This window comes from Leucoraja erinacea, chromosome 4 (genome assembly GCF_028641065.1).
Source record: "Leucoraja erinacea ecotype New England chromosome 4, Leri_hhj_1, whole genome shotgun sequence".
Lineage (NCBI taxonomy): Eukaryota > Metazoa > Chordata > Chondrichthyes > Rajiformes > Rajidae > Leucoraja > Leucoraja erinaceus.
Window position 1 is genome coordinate 73,067,145 of NC_073380.1, and position 12,813 is coordinate 73,079,957.

The following is a 12,813-nucleotide window of genomic DNA, read 5'->3' on the forward strand; positions in this document are numbered from 1 at the left end:
CGAAAGCCCCTCACCACCCTCCTCGCCAGGGTCAGGCGGTACATGGAGCCCTCAGGTGGCAGGTGAAATGGTATAAATAGACCTTGTTGCACCACCATCAGGGAGGCGGGACAGGAAGGCCCTCAGGTCTCGTACTAGTAGGATGCAGTACATCACGGTTCCACAATAATATGGCTGCCCCCTCCACCGAAAACTGTGCCTGAGACGGGCCAAGATCATTAAAGACCCCTCCCACCTCAACCATGGATTGTTTGCCCTCCTCCCATCAGGGAGGCGGTACAGGAGCCTCAGGTCTCGTACTAGTAGGATGAGGAACAGCTTCCACAATAATACCATCACATTGCTGAACTCGGAATCCTGCCGATAGATTTCTCCAGTTCCTCCGCTCACATTGTTTGATTATTCTGTATTTTTATTTCTATATTGCACTACTACTACTACGGACTGACGCTAAACTGCATTTCGTTGTACCCATACTTGTATTTGTGCAATGACATTAAAGTTGAATTGAATTGAATTGAATACTTAACTTCTCTTATTAAGGTCCAAAATGCCATTAGTTTTCTTCACTGCCTGCTGTACCTGCATGCTTCCCTTCAGTGACTGATGAACAAGGACATCCAGATCACGTTGTACTTCCCCTTTTCCTAACTTGAAACCATTCAGATAATAATCTGCCAGTGACAGATTAAAAATGTCAGTGAAGACTAGGGCTAGTTGTTCAGCACATGCCCTAAGCATCCGCCCGGGGATGCCATCGGGGCCGGCAGCTTTGTGCTCATTCACCTTGCTCAGTGCAACTTGTACAGCAGAGGTGGAGAGACTGAGGGGTTGTTCATTCAGGGGTGGAGCAACTTTGATGGCTGGAGTTTTGTTGTCCCGGTCAAAGCGAGCATAGAAATGGTTTAGCTCGTCAGGAAGGGTGGCGTTGGTATAGGAGGAAGGAGATTAACTAAAATTTGAGAATTCAACATTCATACAGTTGTCTGATGTACAGGTATGATGGTAATCTTGCTTTTAACAGCATCACAGGCTCAAAGGAAGACAGACACTCAAAATCTGAAATTATACATGGATCGAGTGTAAAATTCTGCAAGACAGTAAAACAAAAAAGAGTGTGTAGTCACAACGAGAAGGTATTATAATTGTTGATAGATGGAGTAAGTATGGCTGCAACCATGTTTGACTTTACAAATGACAAAATAAGTATGGTCTGGAAGCTTCCTCGAACTACGGAATTCCCAATGAAGCAAACATAAGTTTTCTGATGCCTGGTTTGATGTCCGGCAATTAACTTGGCCTCATTATCTTGCATTTGGCGGTTGCCCATAAGAGCCTCTCTTGGACCTGTTAGTTTACAACCCATATCTCTTGAGCAGAAGCCTCCTGCTGTGGGCAAGAAGCCAGTACTCCAGACAGCACCATTTGCATACAAAGCAGTCTATAAATCTCAAACTGATTACTGTATACAATTAGAACAGGTTTTGTCTTTTGAAGATTCATTCTCATTTGTATTGATGTCTTCTAATTCTACAACTCCTGAATAATCCACCATTCAGAATTCATCATTGTTGTATATCCAGTTCGAGAGTTAAGGTCATGCATTACTGAAACGGGCCCTTCAGCCTAATTTGTCCATGCTGAGCAAGATCCCCATCTATGCTAGTCCCATCTGCCCATGTTTGGCAATGTCCCTCTAAACCTATCCGATCCATGGGCCTGTCAAAATGTCTTTTAAATGTCTTTTTTTTTTAAACTTTGTTACAAAGTTCTATGTTAACCCACTTTCCCGTCCACTACATACACCTCGGGACAATTTACAGAGGCTTATTAATCTACAAACCCTCACATCTTTGGGATGTGGGAGGAAACTGTAGAAGGCACAGGAAACACATGCAGTCACAGGGAGAATGCACAAACATCTAATCAATTGTAGGTCAGGTTCGAATTTGGTTCTCTGGTGCTGTGAGGCCGCAACTCTACCAGCTGTGCCACTGTGCCACCATAAGACACTTCTTCCTAACACATGATCATAACATACAGCTCTATAATATTTCTTTAAACTGCATTTGGAGTATTGTGTACTGTTCTGTTCAGTTGATAAGAAGAATATGTTAAGGCATTGGAAACGGTGCAGAGGAGGTTTACCAGAAACCCGCCTGGAGTCGAGGATTTCAGCAACAAGAGGAGATTGGATAGAGTTGGGTTGTTTTCTCTGGAAAGTCGGAGGTTGAGGGGAGATGATAGAAATATATAAAATTATGGTATACCTCCACCTCCAGTTTAAATTCCATTTGGAATATTTTGGAGGACCAAGAAACCAAGAACTAAGAACCAAGAACCAAGATGAGAGACATAGATAGGGTAGACAGTCAGAATGTTTTCCCCCGGGTTGTCATGTCCAATACCAGAGGGCATAACTATAAGGTGAGACGTGGAATGTTTGATGGAGATTGTGGTGTATGCCCCTTTAAGAGATATCATACACCTATTGTAATACCGGTAGCCACCAAAGGGGGCTTGCTTAGTATAAAAGCCCTGGTGGTAGTGTGAGCACTCTCTCTTCCTTTCCCCCCTCTGAAAACTGATGTGAAAGCACTGCACCTATACCATAAGGAGATGCATCACAAGCCAGTTTAATTGGTATTGCTGGATCAAAATGTGCAAGCACCTTCCTTGATGTAATCAAGGCCTTACTATCAGCAAATGCCTTCACACATTCCAACGACCAATTCCATTTCACCCCTGATTTTAACAATCCATTTAATGGATACAGGATAGCAGATAAGTTTGGCAAAAATTTATGATAGTAATTTATCAGTCCCAGAAATGAGCGTAACTGTGACACATTCACCAGAGCTGGCGCATTTACCACCACAGCAATTTTGTCTGGTGATTTATGCAACCCATGTCTATCAATCAAATGTCCACAATACGCCAGTTGTTCCTTGAAGAAGTCACACTTGGCCTTGTTAGCCCTAAGGCCATAACGTTTTAACCTGCCCAACACCCGTTCCAAATTGGAGAGGTGTTCTTCCACCGTCCTACCTGTCGAGAAACCATCAGGTAAAACCAATGTGCCTTTAATCATGGTTTCAGAGGGGGGAAAGGAAGAGAGAGTGCTCACACTACCACCAGGGCTTTTATACTAAGCAAGCCCCCTTTGGTGGCTACCGGTATTACAATAGGTGTATGATATCTCTTAAAGGGGCATACACCACAGATCATCAGCCGTTGGTTTCGATATTTAATCCAAAAAAGGGGGTGCCCTTGATGATGGCACAGCGCTTGCAGAGATGGGCCTTGTTTTTGGGTGCACATCGTTATGACATCCAGTATAGAGGCACAAAGTTGCATGGGAATGCAGATAGTTTGTCAAGATTGCCATTACCGATTGTAAGTGATGTACCAATGACTGATGTGGCAGAATTGTTTCATATGTCCATTTGTGAAGTGTTGCCAGTGGATAACAAAGGTATAGAGCGTGAGACAAGGAATGATAGGACTCTTTCAGGGGTATATGATGTAACAGTACGAGGGTGGCCAGCGGAAGGAGATTCTCGTTTTCCTCAATATTCAGCAAGAAGAGAACAATTGTCTACGTGCAGGGGTACCGTGATGTGTGGTTCTAGAGTGGTGATCCCCCAAAAGTTACAGAAACAAATCTTGGAGGAACTACACGTTGGTCATCTAGGATGCACTAAGATGAAAAGTCTGGCTCGTGCATATGTATGGTGGCCAGGTATTGATGGCCAGATTGAGGAATTGGCCAAAAATTGTTCTGGCTGTCGGCTTGAGCAGAAGACACCTCCATTGGCCCCTATCCATCCATGGGAATGGCCGTCTGGTCCATGGAAACGGGTTCATATTGATTATGCAGGACCCTTTCAAGAGTCTATATTCCTGGTGGTAGTAGATGCGCATTCGAAATGGCCAGAGGTTATAAAGATGTCCTCGACTACGTCTCAGAAGACGATTGCGACGTTACGAACAATTTTTGCAAGGTATGGTTTGCCTGAACAAATATGTTCGGATAACGGGCCTCAATTTGTATCTGAAGACTTTAAGAAGTTTCTGAAGACTAATGGCATTAAACACTATACGTCGGCACCTTATCATCCAGCAACAAATGGACTGGCGGAGCGTTTTGTACAGACCTTTAAGAAGGCGCTTAAAGCAATGAAACATGAGGATCTGCCTATGCAACATAAATTGGACAATTTTTTGTTCAACTATAGAAATGCGGTTCATGCTGTAACAGGTCAATCACCTGCGATGGTGTTTTTCAACAGACAGTTGGGTTCCAAATTGGACTTAGTTCGTCCTGATCTTAGAAGACAAGTGGAACAGAAAGTGTTCCATTGTGCACCTCAACGTCTTACCAGGAGTTTCCAGGTTGGTGAAGCTGTACTTGCCCGCGATTATAGAAACCAGAAATGGCAGCCGGGAGTTGTTGCGGAGGTACAAGGACCTCTAATGTATGCAGTCAACACGGCCGATGGCCAGATTCGCCGGCATGTGGATCAAATCGTACAGTCTACTATTGCTCCTCATCTGCAACCTCGGTTAAGTGCTTCGGATCAGCCAGTTTCAATGGGGGGCCAATGGTCGAATAAGGAATTGGAACCTATTGTGCCTATGTCTTGTTATCCTGTTCTAGCTGCCAAAGAAGCACCTATGCCTTTGTTGGATATTTCACCAGCTAAAGTAGCAGTACAGGTTCCTGACCAGGTGGTTGCAATACCAAAACAGGTGTTCCCTAGCTCGGAAGTGCGGTGTTCGCCTGAAGAATCTGGATTAAGACGCTCAACCAGAATATCAAGGCCGCCACAGAGGTTGATTGATGAACTTTGACATTGAATACGGGACTGACTAAGTGATGTTTCCTGTGTGTGTTTGGTTTTTTTTTTTCCCTCACGTATTGGTGATGGTGTTATTATATTGTGCTTGCAAAATATAAGGTGATAATGTAATTTTGTCATCTATTATATGATCTGTTGTAGGTATGGTGTACTTTTCCCCTTAGTTTTTGTGTAAAACTAAGGGTTTTAAAGGGGGAGGATTGTGGTGTATGCCCCTTTAAGAGATATCATACACCTATTGTAATACCAGTAGCCACCAAAGGGGGCTTGCTTAGTATAAAAGCCCTGGTGGTAGTGTGAGCACTCTCTCTTCCTTTCCCCCCTCTGAAACCATGATTAAAGGCACGTTGGTTTTACCTGATGGTTTCTCGATGGTTATTTAAGTATCTGACTCCAGTACTTAACAGTGCTGGGCAAGTTTTTTTACACAGAGGGTGGTGGGTCCTGGAACGCATTGTTACATGTGCTGGTTGAGGCAGAATTGATAGCGATGTTTAAGAGGCTTTTAGATAAGCACATGGAAGTGCAGGGAATAGAGGGATATGGATCATGTACAGGCAGATGAGATCTGTTTAACTTGGCATCATGTATAGCACAAACATTGTGGGCCAAAGGCCCCATTCCTATGTTGCACTGTTCTATGGTCTATGTTCTATGAGATATGAAATGAATTGGCTGTAGACTAACTTTTCTTATTCTGTCGATCTTAAGAGGAGTATGTGAATATCATACATTCAACTATTCTGGCTGAACATATTTACTCAATGACTAGTGTAGGGACAAAGGATATTATAAAAAGTGGTGAACACTGTCCATAACATTACAGGTATAGATGTCTCCACCATCGAAGGGAACTACAGGACAGCCAATAACATCATGAACCCACACCACGCTGGTCATGCTGTCATTTCACACATGCCATCGGTAAGAAAGCGTAGGAGCCTGAAAACTGTAACATCCAGGTTTAGGCACAGTTTCTTCCCAACAACCATCAGGCTATTGAACGTTACGAACTCCAACTAAATCCTGACCTGCCTTATTTGCATTAGGGACTTGGGGCTTTGTTTTTGTCTTTGGACGATTTTGGTCTTTTTTTTGTATTTAATGAACTTGCTGCTGCAAGAAAGAATTTCATTGTTCCATTTCAGGACATATGACATTAAAACTTCCTTGACTGCTTTGACTCTTATGAATCAGAATCGTAGAGCACGGATACAACCTTTTTGGCTCAAAGAGGTCACATCACCAATCAAGCACTAATTTACACACATCCTATACTAATCCCATTTTATTTTCCCCGCATTCCCATCAACTCTCCCCCGATTCTATCACTCTCCTACACATTAGGAGAACTATACTGCAGCCGATTAACCTACGGACCCACAAATTTTAGGATGAAAAAGGAAATTAGAGCAATCTGAAAATAAATTACATACATTCACTCACAGAACTTAGAACCTCAACACAATTTGCATACAGGGCAAATTGATCCACAGGGGATGCCATCCCTCTGGCTCTTCACACTGGCCTGACACCTGGAAAGACAGGGCACATACGTGAGGATGCTCTTCATAGACTATAGCTCTGCCTTCAATACGGTCATCCCCACCAAGCTCACCACAAAACTCCACCAGCTAGGCCTCAGCTCGCCGATATGCGATTGGATCCTGAATTTTCTGATGGAGCGACCAGTCAATGAGACTGATCCCGCACCTGTCCACCACTATCACCCTGAGCACCGGCACACCACAGGGCTGTGCACTGAGCCTCATGCTCTACTCCCTCTTCACACATGACTGTGTTCCTGCATTCGACACCAACACCATCGTCAAGTTTGCAGACGACACAATGGTGATCGGGCTGATCACCAACGGTGATGAAACAAAATACAGAGCGGAGGTGCAGAACCTGGTGGACTGGTGCTCACGTAACAACTTGCCATTAAACACCTCCAAGACCAAGGAGCTGATTATCGACTTCAGGAGGTAACATGATGGAGAATACGCCCCAATCTCCATCTACGGGGACAGTGTGGAGAGAGTGTCCAGCTTTAAGTTTCTGGGCACTCACATCTCAGAGGATCTCACATGGTCCACCAACACCTGTGCTGGTCAAGAAGGCACAGCAACGACTGTTCTTCCTGAGAACATTAAAAAAGACTGGTCTGCCCCCAACAGCTGCTGACAACCTTCTAACGCTGCACTACAGAGAGCATACTAACGTAAGGCATCTCTGTGTGATATCTCAGCTGCACGGAGGCGGAGAGGAGAGCTCTTCAGCGTGTCGTCCACAGAGCACAGAAGATTATTGGGACGCCGCAGCCAGCCTTGGAGGGCATTTACCACACACAGTGCCTCAGGAAGGCCGTCAGCATCCATAAAGACTCCTCACATCCTTGTAATGGACTGTTCGAACTACTTCCCTCCGGCAGACGTTACAAGGCCTTCTACACCGGCACCTCCAGACTCAGGAACAGCTTCATTCCCAGAGCTATAGCGGCTCTGAACCGGCCCTGCTGAGTGCCCCCCACCCCGATGGACTGTATCTCTTGGATGGTCACATCTGCATTTTAGTCTGTTTTGACTGTTTTAACTGTTTTACTGTTTTAATGTTATTTTTACAAACCATGTTATCGGGGTATCTAAATCTAAATTGTATTAGTTATTTAAGTTATGACCGGATGGAAGCTGCATACCAAATCTCGTTACAATTATGTGCAATGACCATAAAATATATTATTATTATTACAAGCAGTTAATTTATGGAACTATTTGGTTGTTGTTTATTATGGGTTTAAACAAAGTACTATGTTTACATATCTGTGGTGCTGCTGTATTTAAGAATGTAACTATTCTGTTTTGGGACATATGACAATAAAACACTTGACTCTTGACAGCACTGGTGATTATGATTGAACCTGGGATGCTGGAGCTGTACAAACTGCACCACTCTGCGCTCCTTGGCTTTGATTATGCTTGTGATCTGTTATGGAGAGCTCTCATGAGCTCTATCTGACCAATTATTTTCATTCAGTAGCTGTCTTGCTACATCTTGAAGAAGCTGATATCCAAGATTAATGGGTAATGACAGTCACTTGGGACTCTACACATCATGCATTGTCAGACATGACCTGGACATATTCTGGTGTTGTATTGCCAGCTGGATGATAATACCATAGCATTCTTTCACATAAAAAGTGCTGTTCTTACAAAAGAGGAGTCGGTCACTTCTGCAGATCCCTGGGCACTCTCATGTTGATGGGTGGAGTCAAAGTTGAAGAATTGTTCCACTCTAAAAGACAGCATTTTATCCAACCATCTAATATGTGTTTAGAAACATAGAAACAAAGAAAATAGGTGCAGGAGGAGCCCTTTGAGCCAGCACCGCCATTCATTGTGATCATGGCTGATTGTCCCCAATCAATAACCCGTGCCTGCCTTCTCCCCATATCCCTTGATTCCACCAGCCCCTAGAGCTCTATCTAACTCTCTCTTAAATCCATCCAGTGTTTTGACCTCCACTGTGGCAGGGAATTACACAAATGCACAATTCTCTGGGTGAAAAATTTACCAATGTTACAGGTTGCCCACTGTAGACTGCACACTGCCAGTGGAAAGGAACTTAAGGACAGTGAAGACTTTGACAGCCACTGGCTAAACTTGAAGTGAGCTTTGTAGAAATTGCAGAGAAGCAGCATTAAGGGGCTACATCTGCCTGTAGTCTCTCAGGCAAGCACGTATATCTGATGCATTGTTCCATAGATTAGAGTCAGGAAATCCATTCTCACCTTGTGTACTTAGTATGTTTCCCCAGCAGTATGTCTCATCTCCAGCATTCCCCCGTGGAACCAGTTTCAGTTCATGCTGATTATCTGAGCCCAGTGCATGCCTTCCTTGAGATAAGCCATCCATATATAAGTAGCAATAAAAGCACTCATTAAAAAATATATATAAATAATTGATGGATTCCATTACCGAGATATGGTAAGAGGGCACTTAGAAAATCATAACATGATTAGAAAAGGTCAACATGAATTTACAGAAGTGTAATTATTTTTGACAAAAGGAAAATAGCTTTTTGAGGTTGAAACCAGCAAGTGGATTACAGTGAAAACATAAGATGTTGATTCCTGAAGGAAAATGTATTAGTATGAAATAAAAAATGTTGTAGAGTGGTGGACGTAGCTTGGTCTATCACAGGAAGAGCACACACCCCCCACCGTCATAAGCAACTACTGTACATATGGTGCTGCTTCCTAATAATGGCATCTATTATTAAAATTCCCACTATCAAGGCCATGCTCTCTCCTCACTGTTGCCATCATCCCACATGACTCGGGACAGCTACTTTCCAACAACCATCAGATTCTTGAGCCGACATACACAACCCTATTCCCAACTCAACAAAGAAACACCACAAATCCCCTCTTGTATGAGCATGAAATTGGTTAGAGTCATAATCATAGAGTGATACTGTGTGGAAACAGGCCCTTTGGCCCAACTTGCCCACGCCAGCCAACATTTCCCCACGACACTAGTCCCAAATTAAAGTCAACAAACCACTTACCTTCCACATTGTCTGCTGTACCTGTACATTAGTTTTCTGCATTTCTTATTCCACCATATCAAGGCACCTCGATATATTCTCGATATTGGACAGTTTTGCATCACATCAAAAATATTCTGCATTTCAGTGTTTCAACTGAAAGGCATGACTTTTTTTTTCATATCGGATTCTCCATCTGTCATGTTCTTCTTTACATAACTGTCTTTATCCCTTTGCTGAGAAATCAGATTCCAAATGTGGTTCACCAATGTCTTGTTTAAATGCAACATAAATGCAACATCCTCAACCCTAATCCAATTAACAAAAGCTTCTTTGCCACCCTCCTCAATACCCTAATTGATGAAACAAAGGCCAATTAACCAAAAAGCCTTCTTAGTAGGAAAAGACATGTAAAATAAAGAAACTATCTACCAGAAGCAAAGCCTCAGGCATGGTCAAAAGCCAGGGAGTTGGGGACAGTGAAGGGGCCTGTATGTGCACGGCTGTACAGAGTACTAGAGAAGGCTCTATCCCCTCTGAGCTCCGACAACCTCGGTCCCCAGGGCCCTACCAACCTCCGGGCAGGAGCGTGTGGAGCAGCTAGCCTTTGAGATTTGAAATCACTTAAAATGTAACACCTCCACACTTCTTTCGATCAAAAGCATTAAGCATTCTGAACCAACTGGAGACCCATTAACGATTTCTAGAGCGCGTTAGTAATCCAGCCTAGATGATCAAGGCATGGATTACTGTCTGCTGCCGCTCAGAATGGGCACCTTTTCCTTAGGTGAAAGAAGCTCTTAACCCATCTTTGCGATCTAATCTACAATACCACCAAAACTCATTCACAACTGTTGGCTTCACGTACCTTGACAATGTCCTATCAACAAATGGAAAGCCATTGGGATCAAATAAAATCTTGTACCGCACCACCTGCCTGACCACCACGGGGTTGCAAACTGGGTCACCATTCACTGCCACACTGCTGTCATTTTTGAATCCCATCTTTGCTATCTACAATACCACCAACTCATCACCAGTCATCTGCAAATTTACTAATCTTGTACCGCACCACCTGCCTGACCACCACGGGGTTGAGAACTGGGTCACCATCACTGCCATGAGGCACAGCACCGATATCCATCATCTCTCTGACCATCATCGCCTTCCCGGTCGATCCCAGCCCTGACCACTGAAACCACTGCTGCCACCGACTCTCACTGCCTCCCCGAGACCACCAATGACTTTCACCACCTCCGCAGGGCCACCACTGAGCACTCAGTGCATTGCCGGGGCCACCACCGACTCTCACTGCCTCCCTGGGCCCACCACTGCTGCTGACGACTCTCACTGCCTCCCTCCAGTCCCGATTCCACCACACAAACATCCGGCCATTGCTTAAAGGTGTGTGTTTAAAATGGAGGTTGGCTCACTATAAACACTCATTTGGAATGAAACAGCAAGTAATTCATTAGTATTTTAATATCCAATGATCCTTGGGCAAGCAAATTTAAAATAAAACCTGGGAACTGACGATGAGGAAAATACACTTGTTCCAAAGTGTTTTTCTTGTACTGCATTCTGCTTCTTTGTGGACTCTGCCACATCATAAATTCAGAGAAGCATAAAGGCACAGGAAGCTAATCAAAACCATAAATCAGCCCATATGTTCTGTGTAGTAGAATTAGAGTCATAGACTGATACAGCGTGGAAACAGGCCCTTCGGCCCAACTTGTCCACACCGACCTACATGTCCCAGCTACACTAGTCCCACCTGCCTGCACCTGGTCCATATCCCTCCAAACCTGCCCTATCCATGTACCTGTCTAACTGTTTCATAAATGTTGGGATAGTCCCAGACTCAACTACCTCCTCCGACAGCTTGTTCCATACACCCACCACCCTTTGTGTGAAAATGTTACCCCTCAGATTCCTATGAAATCTTTTCCCCTTCACCTCAATTCCCCTACTCTGGGAAAGAGATTCTGTGCATCTACCCGATCTAGTCCCCTCATGATTTTATACAGCAATTAGTTCAGCCCTTTGTCTAACTCTTCCTCGATACTGCCACAAGTAATTTCCCTCAGGTTTTTTTCCCCCAATTCGATTTTGAAAGCCCTGAGAGATTGTGTTGGCAGCACCCTACCAGACAGCAAGTTCCAGATCAGTAGCTTGTTATCTTATTCCATCACATTATTTTAGATGAAAAATCTTTTCAGGTTAGTTTCTTGAAAGAAAGTTCCACATAAGTGCTTCTTGGCAGTCATGCCAAATTCCAAAACAAACTCCTGTTCATTCATTTCTACTAATTAGCTCCGCATGCTGATTTCCAAATCCAAGCCCAAGTTTCAGGAGTGGATGAGCCATTATATTGTGTGAAGCATAACTGCAGGTGTGGAATCCACTTGGTCTTATTCCAGCCACACGTTTCATGCTGTGCCATTTAGTTACACAGGGAAAGTAAATCACCAAACACAGTTCTCATTCAGGCTCTTAATGGTTTTACTGAATTCCTCTGTGCAATCTTTGTAACAAAGGCACTGATTGATTTACTTTCATTGTAAGTATTACACAACAGCACAGAGGTCCATTTCCCCTATTCTTTCTGGACTCATTTATTTCCAGCCACTGCTTTTTAGTTAACAAATGAATTGTACTCCTCCACATCTATAAAGATGATGTTAGTTTACCCCATCCATTTTACTACTCTGTCGATTGACCTGGCTACGGCTATGACTGTTGAAAGCAGACCAAGTTCTTAAATGGTACCCACCGAAGCTTTAGGTCATATCTGAAAGGCTGTGCTACCAGTGTTATCTGGACCACAAATATATCACAGTAACAAACATATATGTTTCTCACTATACTGGCTCAGAGTACATTGGTTCTAATTTTTCCTATTTTCCACCCAGTTGGGGAATTGGACGCAATTTTACATTTCAGGGCACTTTAACACCAAAAATGTAATATAAAGGTAAGTTATATCATAAATTGGGTAACTAAAGCAGTTTCCTTCCACTAGCTGAATTCCCCACCATAGGTTAGTTCTGCACCAAGGCTAGTTCTGCACCAAGAATAAATCACTTCCTCACTGCTACCAACACATTTCGTGCAGCACCAGATGATCGAGTATTCCTGACCATTGATATTCCACAAACAAAGTCCATCACTCCATTTCTCGTCCTCACTCGGAAAATCAGACCACTTGCCTGCACACTTTCTTCTTTTGTATGGACAGTGGCTGCAGAGCATTGTGAGCAATTTTGGGCACAATGTCCGTGGAAGGATGTGCTGGCTCTGGAGAGGGTCCAGAGGTGGTTTACAAGAATAATCCAGGAATGAGTGGGTTAACTTATGATGAGCATTTGACAGCACTGGGCCTGTACTAGCTGGAGTTTAGAAGGAT

The 12,813-nt window shown here is 43.7% G+C and overlaps 1 protein-coding gene across 1 annotated transcript in view; it reads left to right on the plus strand.

Annotated features, from left to right (window-relative positions):
- The first annotated feature begins 3,228 nt into the window (after window positions 1-3,228).
- LOC129696548 (uncharacterized protein K02A2.6-like) overlaps window positions 3,229-12,813 on the plus strand; it is a 103,493-nt gene continuing 93,908 nt past the window's right edge. Inside the window, exon 1 of the mRNA XM_055634572.1 lies at window positions 3,229-5,268. Coding sequence (XP_055490547.1) covers window positions 3,274-4,854 — 1,581 coding nt within the window. The 5' untranslated portion in view covers window positions 3,229-3,273 and the 3' untranslated portion in view covers window positions 4,855-5,268. The remainder of the gene's footprint in view (window positions 5,269-12,813) is intronic.